This window comes from Gallinula chloropus (assembly GCF_964237585.1).
Source record: "Gallinula chloropus genome assembly, contig: HAP1_SCAFFOLD_280, whole genome shotgun sequence".
Classification (NCBI taxonomy): domain Eukaryota; kingdom Metazoa; phylum Chordata; class Aves; order Gruiformes; family Rallidae; genus Gallinula; species Gallinula chloropus.
This window is the reverse complement of record NW_028168244.1, coordinates 55,979-69,960: the sequence shown is the minus strand read 5'-3', so window position 1 is coordinate 69,960 and position 13,982 is coordinate 55,979. Positions and strand designations below refer to the sequence as shown.

The 13,982-nt window shown below is 54.3% G+C and overlaps 1 protein-coding gene across 1 annotated transcript in view; it reads right to left on the bottom strand.

Annotated features, from left to right (window-relative positions):
• The window catches only part of LOC311204673 (hydrocephalus-inducing protein homolog), a gene marked incomplete at both ends in the record, with an annotated part of 64,825 nt that overhangs the window by 50,116 nt on the left and 727 nt on the right, over window positions 1-13,982 (bottom strand). Inside the window, 10 exons of the mRNA XM_084281066.1 lie at window positions 236-354; window positions 1,396-1,495; window positions 4,077-4,188; window positions 4,699-4,936; window positions 5,006-5,075; window positions 6,405-6,592; window positions 7,007-7,131; window positions 10,025-10,224; window positions 12,019-12,153; window positions 12,970-13,089. Coding sequence (XP_084137192.1) covers window positions 236-354; window positions 1,396-1,495; window positions 4,077-4,188; window positions 4,699-4,936; window positions 5,006-5,075; window positions 6,405-6,592; window positions 7,007-7,131; window positions 10,025-10,224; window positions 12,019-12,153; window positions 12,970-13,089 — 1,407 coding nt within the window. The remainder of the gene's footprint in view (window positions 1-235; window positions 355-1,395; window positions 1,496-4,076; window positions 4,189-4,698; window positions 4,937-5,005; window positions 5,076-6,404; window positions 6,593-7,006; window positions 7,132-10,024; window positions 10,225-12,018; window positions 12,154-12,969; window positions 13,090-13,982) is intronic.

Here is a 13,982-nt window from a genome sequence, read left to right as displayed (position 1 = left end):
GACCCATTTGCTTTCTAATTCAACAATGAACACCTGGAAGGCAGAAGTCAAAGGAAATACAACGGGACAAGTTCTGCCTTTGGGTTTTTTCCAGGCAAAGCGGTGATAACTCCATAGAACCTCTGCCTTTGTCCAGCTGGCACAGAGCTGCCCTGCTCACAACTGCTGAGCTGCCAGAAATCCCACAAGGAGCCACCAGGCTCCAGCCCAAGCCCTGCTAGCTCTCACAGCTCACCTCGTACTTGTGTGCCGCTCCCATGAAGACATCCCCGATGTCCAGATGCTCAAAGCTGGAGCGCAGCCGAGGCCCTATGCCTTCCCCTTGGATGCACAGGGGCAGCCTGGTCTCACGGCCTGGGGAGAGAATTCAATGTCAGAACATCAATTCCCTCTGATCCCGAATTTTTCAGGCTCTAGCCTCTGACTTGGGGCTGGCAAGGATCAGCCCAGGAAGATACAGGGAAAGGTACAGGACCCTTCCCTTGGCAGATATGCCTTTGGGCTGCTTTCTCCTTTCTGACCAACTCCTTGGGCTGCTTTCTAATTGAGCCATCACTTTGCACCCTGAAACAATCACACAATCATTAAGGCTGGAAAACACCTCCAAGATCATCCAGCCCAACCATCCCCCCACCACCTCTATTACTCACTAAACCATGTCCCTAAGGACCTCATCCAACCTTTCCTGAGGGACGGTGACTCCACCACCTCCCTGGGCAGCCCCTTCCAATGCCCAACCGCTCTTTCGGAGAAGAAATTTCTCCTCCTTTCTAACCCGAACCTCCCCTGGCACAACTTGCAGCCATTCCCTCTCGTCCTGTCGCTACTTAGCTGTGAGAAGAGGCTGAGCCCCAGCTCCCCACAGCCTCCTTTCAGGGAGCTAGAGAGAGCAATAACGTCTCCCCTCAGCCTCCTCTTCTCCAGGCTGAACGCCCCCAGCTCCCTCAGCCGCTCCTCAGAGGATTTGCCCTCCAGCCCCTTCCCCAGCCCCACTGCCCTTCTCTAGACATGCTCCAGGACCTCCATGTCCTTCTTGGAGTCAGGTGCCCAAACTGAACACAGGATTTGGGGTGATGCTGAGTTTCCAACGCCACCTCTGAATCTCGTCCCATGTGCTAAGATGAGCTTTGAAATCCACTCAAGGAAGGTGTAAAGCTCAGGAAAACACAACCCAAGACAAAAATCTGCTGTTTATACTGATGCAGCTCAGCACCACCTGCACCCAACATACAGCTCCACACCTGGGTGCTCCAGGGCTCGCCACCTGCAGCAGCATCTAACCACCACAGGGCTTTAGGATGTCTAGGGAGAAGCAACTCCCCAAATTCCCACCATGATACCTCAGCCAGGCTCCTCCCCACCACGGGAAAGAGCAGGAGGGGAGAGGAGCCGTACCTGAGATGTCGCAGTAGAACTTTTGTTGATAGACTCTGGCTTCTCGAGGCTTAAAGGTCACACTGATTTCAGCCGAACAATTTGGCCAAATCTCTCCCTCCTAAAACAGAAGCAGACAGCAAACCATTTATCTTCAAACGTCACATCCCTTCGTTCCATCCGTGGCCCCACGAGCCGATATTCAGAGCACCAGGGAAGAGCAAAGAGCCAGTAACACTGATCAACAATATTTATAAGGGAGTTTGGAAGCAGCTATGAAAAACTTTCCCAGTCCCTGACCTTTACTGGCACCTGGGAGAGGCATTTTGTTAAATTTGGGCTATAACGGAGCAACCAGCCCGGCTCACACTCCAGCGAGTCCAGCAGGATCGCTTCAGAGGTGCCGGCCAGTCACGGACTCACAGACCGTCAGGAGCTGGAAGGGACCTCGAAAGCTCATCCAGTCCCACCCCCTGCCAGAGCAGGCTCACCCAGAGTCAATCCCACAGGAACGCATCCAGGGGGGCTTCAGTGTCTCTAGAGAAGGAGACTCCCCAGCCTCTCTGGGCAGCCTGTCCCAGGGCTCCATCACCCTCACAGTGACAAAGTTCCTCCTGACATTCCCATGGAACTTCCTCTGCTCCAGCTGCACCCGCTGCCCCTTGTCCTGTCACTGCCATCCCTGAGCAGAGCCTGGCTCCAGCCTCCTGACTCTCGCCCTTTGCATATTTATAGACACTAATGAGGTCACCCCTCAGTCTCCTCTTCTCCAGGCTACAGAGGCCCAGCTTCCTCAGCCTCTCCTCATAAGGAAGGGGTTCCACTTCATCATCTCTGTAGCCCTGTGCTGGGCTCTTCCAAGGAGTTCTATCTCCTTCTTGAGCTGAGGAGCCCAGAACTGGACACAACATTCCAGGCATGGTATCACCAGGGCAGAGTAGAGGGAGAGAAGGACCTCTCTTGACCTCCTAACCACCCCCCTTCTAATACACCCCAGGATGCCATTGGCCTTCTTAGCCACGAGGGCACATTGCTGGTCATGCTCATATTGCTGTCCCCCAGGACCCCCAGGTCCCTCTCACCTACGCAGCTCCTCAACAGGCCAGTCCCAAACCTATACTGCTACCTGGGGTTGTTCTTCCCTAGATGCCTGCCCAAACCCCACAAAGCCTTTCCCAGACTACCAGCCCTCCATCAGCTTCCTAACTCCTGCAAGCAAGGATTTCCTCTAGCCACTTGTCACAAGGGGTTGATTATTTCTGCAGGGTGCTCTCAGGCACCATGGGCGACAGGTGGGAAGAGAGAAGCCACTTTTGGCCTGAAAGGTCTATCCCAGCTTTTAGGGAGCCTCTCCAGCACATTCAGGTAGCAAGAAGTGTCTCTGCCTGAGCTAAAGGCTCATCACCAGAGAGAAGGCTAATGGAAGTCAGTGGAATTTTAGATTCTCCAGTTGATAAAGGAGAAAATCTTTACTATGGTTTGACATCCAGACAGCCCCATGTCGGGGGAGCAGACAGACACGAGCAAAACTCTGGAGCAAAATTGATTGTTCCATAAAGAACAGAATTCATGGAAATCAAAAGGTTGCTGATGCTGGCAGAGACACAAGGGGGGACAATCAGGTAGTAGCCCACTTGTAGTCAGCCCTGGAGCAAACTCCGTAACATCAGTGCAGATGTCTAGGAGAGGTGTCCACTCCAAAGGACCTGGCTACTCTTCACATCCACTCGTCACTATGGGAAGTACCAGGACTCGGTTCTGTGGGCAGATGGATTTCTGGGCCTCACCTTAATGCCCCTCAGGAGCGCGTTAAGCCCGTTGTGGAGGCCTAGTCCTACTGTCACTAAGCAGGAGCCCTGGGTGACACCCCACAACCAGCTCTGGTGCAGCGCAGGATGCTCCAAACGCCCGGCTGATCAGGTCCCACTCTCTACAAGCTCCCTACTGCTCTGACATGATCTCTTGGTCACATCATGCTGCCCCCAGCTGCACTGGTGTGAAACTGCAGCTCTGCATTGGTGACTCCCAACCTTACACGGGTGATAAGAAAACACCATCCCCCTCCCTAAAACAAAGCAGCTTCACCTTTTCTCATGCCAGACCAGGCACACCCTCGGAGTTGGGGCTCGGGGGGGATTAAACCACGAGCTTTGGCTCGCTTAAATGGAAGAGCAAGATAACTAAGCACGCTGCTGTACCTAGGTGTGACAGAGGTCAAAAAGCCTGCCTGAACCTGCTGGTCTCACGTGCAAGCTCCTGATGGCACCAGAACAGAGGTTCAGGGCTGGCACAAGCCCAGGGTAGGTGAGGACTGGTATTTCTGTGATTAAACAGGGGCTGAATTTGCCCTCCTTCCCACAGAGGAGCGCTTCGCTCTTCGGGTCAGCATCCCAACTGACACGGTCCCACACCCTGCGTTAACCCTGTGCAAGGTGTGCCTTTACATATAAGGCTACATCCCTCTGAACGTGCTCAGGACACTTAGGCAGCTCTTCATTTATAGCCCTGGGAGCAAAGCCCAGCTTTAGGCTCTCGGTGCCCATCACGAGTTGGGAAACGCTTTTTGCCACCAGCTCTCCCGGCCCCACCAGAAACCCAATGTTTCCTCCAAGCACATCAAGCAGGGATCTGCTGAGTGACCTCATTCAGGGAGGAAGAGGAGGAGGAAGAAGAGAAAGGGAGCTTTCAAAGCTGTCACTTACCGCTGGCTCAATGCTGAAGATCCCGTCGGAGAAAAGCAGGGATTCTCCTTGCACCTTGGCACTCTGGTCGGGGATGCTGCGGGAGAGGAGGCGGGAAAGGTGATCTTGCATCCTGGGCTCTTACACAAGTGAGCAGCCCTCAGGAGAGCGACCTAGCTCAAAGCTGCTCCCACAACTGATGGGGAATCCACCTCCATCCTCAACTGGCTTCTCCTACCCCCAGGATGCTCAGGGGAGGCAGAGGAGGATGAGAAGCACCAGGGCAGCGCATCACCAGGCAGGGCAGCAGCTCCCTGGTCTGGGCTGCAGGTTCCCAGCATCACTGTCTTCTCTTCCCTTTCAGACCCACAGGTGTAAGGAACAACCACATCCCCTCTGCTCCCCACCCCGCCTCCACCAGAGGATCCCAGGGCTCCGGGATTCAGGCACCACAGCATCCCAGTGAAATCAGTGGGTAGGAGCAGAAATACAGAGACCATGAGAAAGGAAGCCTAACATCCCCTGATGAAGACGTCAGGACTGGCACCTCTGAGCCCAAACCCTTCAGCCTGGCCCTGAACCACCTGGTTTTTTCCGTTTCCCCTTCTCCTCAGAGCTCTGACACAGTTAATCTCTCCCTCACTTGGGAGTAGTTGCCAAAATCATCCCGGAGTTGAAGGATGACAAGCCAGAGATGGGAAGGGAGCAGAACTTCCGAGCGGGTGCACTGCTGTCCCCCTTCACGCTCCAGTCCCACAGCCACGAGGAACCAGCAGCTGACAACTCAGGGAGGGGGGAAGCAGACGGCTCCGTATGCAGCACATCGAGGCCGCGGGGTAGAAACCACACGGCGATCGTCACCCGGCTCAATTCAAACACAACTGGAAAGGAAACACAGTCCTGGCCGTTCCTGGCTGCACACAGACAGAGCCTGGGGCGAGTGCCCTCACCAGCACCAAAACTCCTTGCGTTGGCCAGCTCCCCGTAGAGCGCAAGGGCAGACGTTCCTCCACGGCTGACCTGCAACGCTGCGCGTTTAGCGGGGGCTGCCAGCCCGAGATGAGCGACCCTCAACTCAACCTCCATCAGCAGACAGTAATTCCACCCTTACACCCCAGAGAGTCCTGCAGGACAACCCCCTGGATAGAGTTTCCAATGACCCAGGTCTTCTTGGGGCACAAACTGGGGTCCTGTGTTGCTTTCTCCCATGAAAACATCCTCCCTGATCCAAGACCTCAACAGCTCCTCTGACAGCAGCTCAGCGGCCCTGGAGCTACGACCATCCCCAAACATCCTGGGAAGTGTCTAGGACACAAGCTGGCAGGAGATCAAACGTAATTGGGGAAAAATAAGGCTTCTGAGGGGCAGAGCATCACTCAGGGCCCAGTCTGAGACAGGCAGGTGGGGAGAGGTGGCACTTCCCTGGACTATTCCTTTACCAAAAGGAGGTCATGAGGTTTTCTTTTAACACACTGAGCTCACACACAAGTCACACACTGCGCAATTAAAAATAGGTAACAGTGGAAAACTACTTTTGGCCTTCAAGGCATTTCTGACCTAATTCCCTTGACCTTTATTTTTATTTGCTCAGAAGCCCTCACAAAGCCTCCAGTTTGTGGCAGTTTCCTCATCAGCTCCACGGTCACGCTACCTCCTACATCCACCCCACTCTGAGAAGTCACACAAGGATTCCCAAATCACCCAAGCTTTCAAGTGCAATCTCCCACCCCTCATTCCACCTCCCGGGCTCTGAGTGTGTCTCTGCCACCTGAGAGAGGCCTTTCAAAGCTTCCCCAAAGACATCCTTTGAAGATCCAGCCCCATCTCTCACCACCATGAAGACAGAGGGTTCTGAAGCCCAAATGCACTTCCAAGTCCCATGCTGCCCTACCTTCCTTCTCTGCAGACCCTTCCACCTCCAAACTCTCCCCAGGCTCGAAGGAAGGGCAGAAACACCCCGTGCTGGAAACCTGGACAGCCCGAACCTATTCAGGAGATGGCCTCATCCTCCTGGGCCAATGAAGCTTCACAGACTCTCTGCAGCCCAGGAGCCACTGGCTCTCAGCAGTCTGCAGCTCCCACAAACACCAGAGCTCGCTCTCAGAGGAAATCCACTCACTGCAATCAAGCTTTCCTCCCCAAAACATCACCCTCAGCCAGAGGGTGGATGGAACTGGGATGGGAAGCACCGAGCTCCATCACCCTAAAGCCCAGGGACACCCACCCTGATGCTGTGGATGGCTGACTTGTCCTAAAAGCACCAACCCCCCTCGAGGCCAGACGGTAGCGTTCCCCTTGGGCAGGGTACCTAACCAAAGGCATCTTTGAAACGGACCTTCTCTCCCGCTGATCCTCCTCCTCCTGCGTGCCACAAGCCTTCCACTGGAAGCGGGCGATGATGTCACTGCGGTTGTGGATGGCCACGCATCTGCGCTTCGACAGCGTGAGGTAGGTCTTCTCAATGCTCACAGGCTCCTCATCCAGCCGGATGTTGACGTCTACAGCCACTCCATAAAGGTTTGTTTTCATGTTTTCACCTGGAAGAAAGCAAAGGGGACTCTTTACTCCTCTCACTTGCCGATGGAAGTACGAAGAACGCAGCGAGCCTCAGGTCACAGAAGAAAGGGCTACAGCTTTTATTACCCCTCATTCCCAGGGGAGTCCCACCTCAGCCACAGCTCACACGGCGTCTCCTCCAGGCCCACCACAAGTGTCAAGTCTCTCCCAGTCTCTCACTGATCCCCCCCAAAGATGCCTGCAGGGTGTGGGCCAGAAAAGAAGGTGGCACAGGAAGGAGCAAAGCAACAGCCCATGGCAGGATGCGATGCAGACAAGAGCTTCCCCCCACACACACACACGTTACGCTTACAGGACCAAATCCAAGTAGATTGCAAAGGAAGTTCAGCCTTGTTCTGCTTTGAAGGACGCAGACCTGCAGATAGGACACTCACCTGTGTCATAGTGAACTAGCAGGGAACCAGAATGATTGCCAGTCTTCAGCGGGTGGAAGTCCACTGTTACTTGCATGGCCTCACCGATGCCGAGTGTACCGATGGAGCGATCAACAGAGAAAGGGCTGCAACAGAGACACACACACTCATCAGGACTGTGGTGGGAGCTCTGGGGGCTCTTTTGCAGTCTAGTTCCCGGCAGCTCGCTTGTGTGAGGAGCAAACAAGCAGCTGGCAGCAGCAACCCAGAACACAGGGGGTCAGAAACACAGCTGGTGACCCTCGCTCTCCGAAGACCCGAGGGTATGAAATGACTTCATGCCCCCCAGATTCTGCAGCCAGGCTCCAGTCCGGACCATACCATCAGAGAATGGGTTTTGAAGAGCCCAGAGCTGGTAAGAGGTGTTTGCATGCACAGCTTGACCCTGATGTCCCTGGGAATCAGGGTTTTTTCTGCCACCTAGAAACCTGCTACTCCTGAAAGACAGGAGAGAAGGTTTGGAGGGGGGGTTAATAGCTCCTTTTCTTCTGGCATGCTTTTACTACATCCAGCTCTCCGCTTGCTTTGTTGCACAATGTCTGAAGTTTTGCAGGTCCTGATCTCCCAGCGGCACCTTGCAGTCCCCAGCTCCTATACCCTCATCTAGGCACACCAACCCAGGAGTCCCCTTCACACCAGGACCTGCTGAGATCTTGCCCATTACGGCCCTTCAGCAAGAGAGCAACACTAGACCTGTAAGCACTCTGATAATTATCTACCTTGCTATTTAGGGCTTGCTTACTCTCACCAGGGGTCAAGCTTCCCCATCTTGACAGAGTTGGGCTCAAGTTATGTCCCACGAGGATACCAAGGGCCAGCATACTCCTGACATAATGCAGAAAGGCAGCTGACAAGTGACAGAAGCTGGCAAGGCTGTGACACAGGCCCTCAAAGCACCACAGTGGCTTCTCTCCTGCACCCACATGCTCAGTAAACGCAGCGTGCAAGGAGGCTGCACTATACTGCGAGTCCCGGGCTACCTTCATCTTCTAACAGCCAAGCTTTCTTTGGTCTACTGCTGCCTTAATTGGCATCATAAAACCAGTTGACTTTGGGAGAACCTAGTGCATTAAAAGCTACCTCCAGCCCCAAGGCAGACAGCAAAGTTACTGGGGACTGAAATGCCCCACCCTGTCCACCCAGACCTACAGCAGGGAAAACCCCACCAAACCCAAAGGCTTAACCTTTGCACATGCTACTTTTTGGCAGCAGTAGAACAGCCAAAGTCAAGCAGCATAACCATCCCAGCAAACCCAGTCCCTCAGGACAAAGCATCCCAGACTGCACTGAAAAATCCCAGGTACACCCAGCACCTCCCAAGCCCAACCTTCCCTTCCCCCCTTTTCCTGCACCTCAGCCCTAATTTCAGAACCTCGGGTGGTCTTTGTGCATCCCCACACCTCCCTGTAGTGTATGGGTACCACAGGGGATCCCTGAGCGCTCTGCCTTGGAGGATCATCTCCCGAGCTTTCCGAGCTGGGTGGGGACACTCCTAGAGGGATCTAATCCCAGACCGACCCTCTCTGTCCCTGGAGCACGGCAGAGCACAACGTCCATCGCCGCAGGAAAAGGCAGCGCTGCGCCTTGTCTGCTCCCAGACACCATTTTCATCTTAAACCTATTGGAATGACATTTCTCTCTGCCAATGTCACGGAGAAGAAACTCATTCTCCTGCCTGAACCACAAGAGCAATGGGAAGAGACTTACTGGATTTATCCTCTTGGAATTTTTATTCCCAAGTGCTGCGGTTAGGGGCTGGGCACGGCCCTGCTCAGGGAGGGCAGGCACAGAGCACACTGAAGCATGGGCAGTGCTGAGGTGGCTGGCTGGGTTTTTTCATGAAAAAGCAGTCAAATCATGGCCAAAATGCGACCACGTTTTCTGGAAGCTATCGAAGATGCTGAATTGGCCCCACAGATTCACTTACGAGCTCCTCTCTGGAGCAAAAAGCAGAACAGAAAACAGCCAAGTCCTCGCACAAACGACCGGGCAGGGAACATCACCAGGATGTGACCAGATGCACGAGCTGAGCTCTCAGTACTGTGAGGAACAGTTAAGGATGGGAGATGGGCTGCAAAAGCACCCTAATGGGGAGAGCAGAAAGTTCTACGCTTGGTGCCAGGGAAGGGAACCCAGAGAGGGGAGGCAAAGACAAGTGGCACAAGCAGGACAGCAGATTGGGGAACGGTGGCACCTGAGCTGGTTTGTGAATGGGCAAGAGCCTGAGTTTGCTCAGGCCAGAAAAGAGAAGTTGCATCAACTAAACCAGAAGTTCAACCTGCACAGATAAAACATAGAGGATACAGGCCCATCAGCTGGCCTCTACATGCTCAGACGCATCTCTCATTCCCTTCTACCCCACTGCTGTCCTCCTCCTCTCTCACATGTGCCTGTACCTGTGTTGTGGCTTTGCATGGCTGGGTTCTGGTGGAGAAGGGGGAGATCTGCAGGGGTGGCTTCTGCAAGAAGCAGCCAGAAGCTCTCTAAAGCCCCACAGAGCAAACACCAGCCAGCTCAAGTCTGGAGTCGCTGCTGACCAAGGCCAAGCCCATCAGGGATGGTCACAGTGCCTCAGAATCACAGAGGGAAAAAAAACACCAAGAAGCTGCTTTTTGCCCCCAGAGACAGGAGTGAGAAGATGTGAGGAACTGTGCAGACACCAAGGCCAGGGAAGAAGGAGCAGGGAGGGATGATGAGGTGTTTCAGGCACCACAGAGAAAGATTCCCCTGCAGCCTGTGGAGAAGACCATGCTGAAGCAGGCTGTCCCCCTGCAGCTCATGGATGGCAGGGAGCAGAGATCCCATCTATAGCTGTGGAGGACCCCACGCTGGAGTGCCTGGAGACACCTGAAGGACACTGTGACTCTGGGGGAAGCCCATGTCAGAGCAAGCTCCTGGCAGTGAAACTTGCTGCTCTAGAGCTCTAGAAGAAAACCCCACACACACCTTTTGTTGGGCAAATGAAGTGAGGTCCCTTACCTCTGAGTGCTGATGGAGTAGCGGGCCTCCCGGTTACCAACATTACGAACCAGCAGAGTCTTCTGGCTGCTGTACTTGACTGGACAGGTGGAGAAGTTCAGGTGGAGGGGGAAGTCCAGGACCGCCCGGGCACCAATAGCTCGGATCGGCACAATGAACTGTCCCCTGTTTGTGACACAGGTGATCTGGTGGGAGTAATCCTGAGGGGAAGGAACAAATCACGGTACGTTCAGTCCCCGGCGGAAGGAAAACCGCTGCTTCCCACCACTAACAGGAGCCTTTGGGAATGGAACAGCACTTCTTTCTGTAACGACCTTTCCCTCCAGCAGCACCACTGGGACAGGGCTGGTACCCTGCAGAGAGGAAACCCCCCTGCTGATCCAGCTGCCTCCTCAGTGAGCTGGCAGAACCAGACCAAGTCACCTGATAGCTTGATGCCGAAGCACCAGAACAGAGTAATCCCACGGAAGGGATTGCAGCAGATCAAGGACCTGCTTCCAGCACCGCTCCGCACCCGGTTATGCCGCGGCACCAACTCCATCCCAGTGACCCCACTTGAAGCTTGGTGGGGGATGCTCAGGTACACTGTTGGATGGACTTGTCCACCAGCCATTGGTGAAATCACAGAATCACAAGGTTGGAGAAGACCTTTAAGATCATCGAGTCCAACTCTTCCTGTCCTGTGCTAAACCATATCCCTAAGTACCTGATCTGCCCTTTTTTCAAACACACCCAGGGACCGTGACTCAAGCCCCTCCCTGGCAGCCTGTCCCAGGCCCTCACAACTCCTTACCAAGATGACTGTTTTAACATCAGGGGAGGCAGAGATTTCCCATCCCTTTCCACAGCATCTCAAGGACAAGGCTGGGGACACCCACCCTCCGAAAGCTGATCCACCTCCCCAGCGCCGAGCCGGCTCTGCTCCATACCCAAGCTATTCCTGAGAGATTCCTGACAGGTACTGAAGGGCACCAACAATTCCAGCCCTGCCCTCGGCGCAGCCTCTTCCAGCTCCTCCCAGGCCCTGAGAGCTCTCGCTGCACATCTAACCTCTGACTTCCCTTTCACCTCAGCCCAACCCTGGGGGAGGCAGGGGACAGCTCTGCTCTCTCTGCTGCACACTGTGGCACAGACGATGCCTTGCTAACGCCTCTGAAGTTTCTAGAAGTGACTGGGTGCCTTCCTGAAGCTGGTGCTCTCAGGCCCTCAAGCGGGAGGCATGGGGACAGCCCCACCAGAGCCAAGCATGTTATTCCCAGCCCTGGGCTGCTTCAGCAAGGAGCCAGACAGCCATTGCCCTGTCCCCCGCCCCCGGCCGGCTGGGGGGCAGCAGCAGGAAGGTGAATTAAGCCACCAAAATCATTTCACTGCCAGGTTGAACAGCTCCATCTCCAGATGGACGGTGGAGTTAGATGCCCTAACCTTGCCTGCACACGCTCTTTCAGGCTGATGTCTCTGTCATCTACAGAAGTACCACGCTGTGAGTAGCTGCAGACTGCCTGACCACAGCCTAGAGCACTGGAGGAGCTTTAGAGGTGATGTTCAGCTGTCTCACTACTGTGTCCAACATGACACACACAAAGGTGACACCAGGTTTCAAAGGTCCTTGTCTCAGATCCTCTGAATAACAGGCTGCTTTTAAACAGACTTTTGTATTTCTAGTTACTGGAGCAAACCTGTAATTACACAGCAATGGGCAGATACTAGAAACCAACACCTTGAGCGGCCAACCCACCACAAGAAGTAGATTCTTTTGTCTCTGAAGTCAGCAGACGTTAAACATGCCAACACTGAAGGATAAAAACAGTCTGAATTGTCTAAGAGCCTACAGCCTATGACCTTCCCCATGGGAAAAAAACACTTCCCACAGTTCTAGATCCGGCACAACCCTGTGAAACCAACAGTTCCTCCAAACCCCCACCCGATGCCCTGTTCTGAACCTAGCCCTGTACGTTCCCCTGAAGGCACCAACCTCCTGGGACCTCCAGTCTCACCTTGTTCTCCTCAGGGGTAAAAAGGACACGGTAGGTCAAAGCCAGTCCAACTGCTACAGTGCAGGACACACCCTTGGGCTTGACCAACTTGAAATAAGGTGAGTCCTCCAGAGTGACCTTCACCAGCCGAGGAACCTGTGGGAAAGACATGAAACTGCCATCTTGGCACTTGTGGAAACACGAGAAGAGCAGCCTTGGCCGTGCCCTGCTGACATCCTTCCTTAACCACCTTTCCAAAGCACCTTGAGCTCCTACACTTCTCCACTTTTCCCTTCCCAACTTCCTGGGGAAATCACCCCCCGATGCCAGGTTGGGGTTTGTATCCAAGGAAAGGCAGAGACCTTCAGGAGCACCTAACTCTGGATGCGCTGGGGCTCTCCAAAGGGAACGCAGAGCGTCACGTCGTCCGAGGAGACCCCGAGCGGAACCCAATTAAGCTTTGCAGGAGCTTCAAGCAGCACCTAAAGGTCTCCCACTGCTTCTGCTAAGCCAGTGGCTTTCTGCTGCTGTTTCAAAGCCCCTTTCCTGGAGTGCTAACGCTGCTAACTGTAACTTATTCAGGCATCAAGCAGAGAAGCCTCAGCCCCTGCGCTTTGACAGCAAGCTGCACAGAGGCAGCCAAACAGGCTACAAGAGGTGGAGGTGCCCAGACAGAAACCAAGGGTAACCAAGGACCCACCAGGACATTGTCCACCCTGAGGTCTGCAAGGTAAGGACCATACAGCCACCAGTCTGGAGCTCCCAAGAGGAAGGATGCTGACTAGGAAAGCTCCTTTGAGTCAGGTCCCATCAGACTCTGGGGAGGAATGGGAAGGTTTCCACCATCTTGTAAAACCAAGGTGGTGAGACATCTGATTCTGGGTGTGCTGCCTAACCCGCTCTGCTGTACACCACAGGAATTACACTGGTATCTTCCAGCACAGTCCTAAAGCTCCGTGTCCCAGCGCTCACCTTGTCACAGTTCCTCAGAACCAGCGTCGCTTTGCAGACCTCATGGGGGGTGTAGTTCTTAAACACCACCTCTGATGGGAAAGGCCGAATTAAGCTCTGGTCCACGTCCACTGCTGAGGACTGGAGATGAAAGAGAGGAGAGAGAGATTCAGGGGCTGGGACAAAGATTCACAGATGAGAGCCCCACGCTGAACAGGCTCAAGCTAAGAAGCTCTTTTGGGTCTTTCTCCAGGTTTCCTTCTCTAAAACGCAAGGCAGTGCTGATCTGCAGCAGAACCCTGTGGCTGGTGTGGTCACACAGCTCCAGAGCACGCTCTGTGAGAGCCACCAGCACCCACAGAGCAAGGGAAACCTGAGAATTTACACGAGACACCGCAGGAAACAATTCTGGGATGATCTTTACTCTGTGTCCCACACATCCCCAAACATCATCTTCGATGCAGAGCCTAGAAACCAGCGAGAACAGCAGCACCGGAGGAGGTAAGGCCGAAAGGAAAGCAACACAGCAGCTAGAGAAGAGCCAAGTGTTGCGAGCGCTGGGTGGTGACGAGGTTCTGCTTCGTTCTCAGCATTACTGAGCACCTTGAGCAAGACTCCACTGGGTATTTCCTTCTCCCATGAGCTTTAAACAGATTCTTTACCCTATTCTGCTAGTGCAGTGTTATTTAATCCTGCTGCAGAAGCATGGCTGACAACAGGCACCAGCCGCAAACCCTCAGGGAGCAGAGGCATTCCTCAGAGATAAGTCCTCCCCAGCCTTGTCTCCCCTCTTCCAGCTGCACTGTGCCCACCCGAAAGACAGAGGCAGGTCTCCCACTTGCCCCCAGACACCATGGTGACACTGCAGCTGGTAGCTGCAGCTCACTGCCAGTTCTGCCTGCACTCATCTGACACGTTCCCAACCTCCCGTGCTGTCCCAGGCAATCCCTCACCCGTTCCTTAAGGGTCTCTCACTGTCCCCCCCAGTAACCCCCTGTCTGGGCGGTGTCATACCCAGTGGTCCTGCAGAAGCA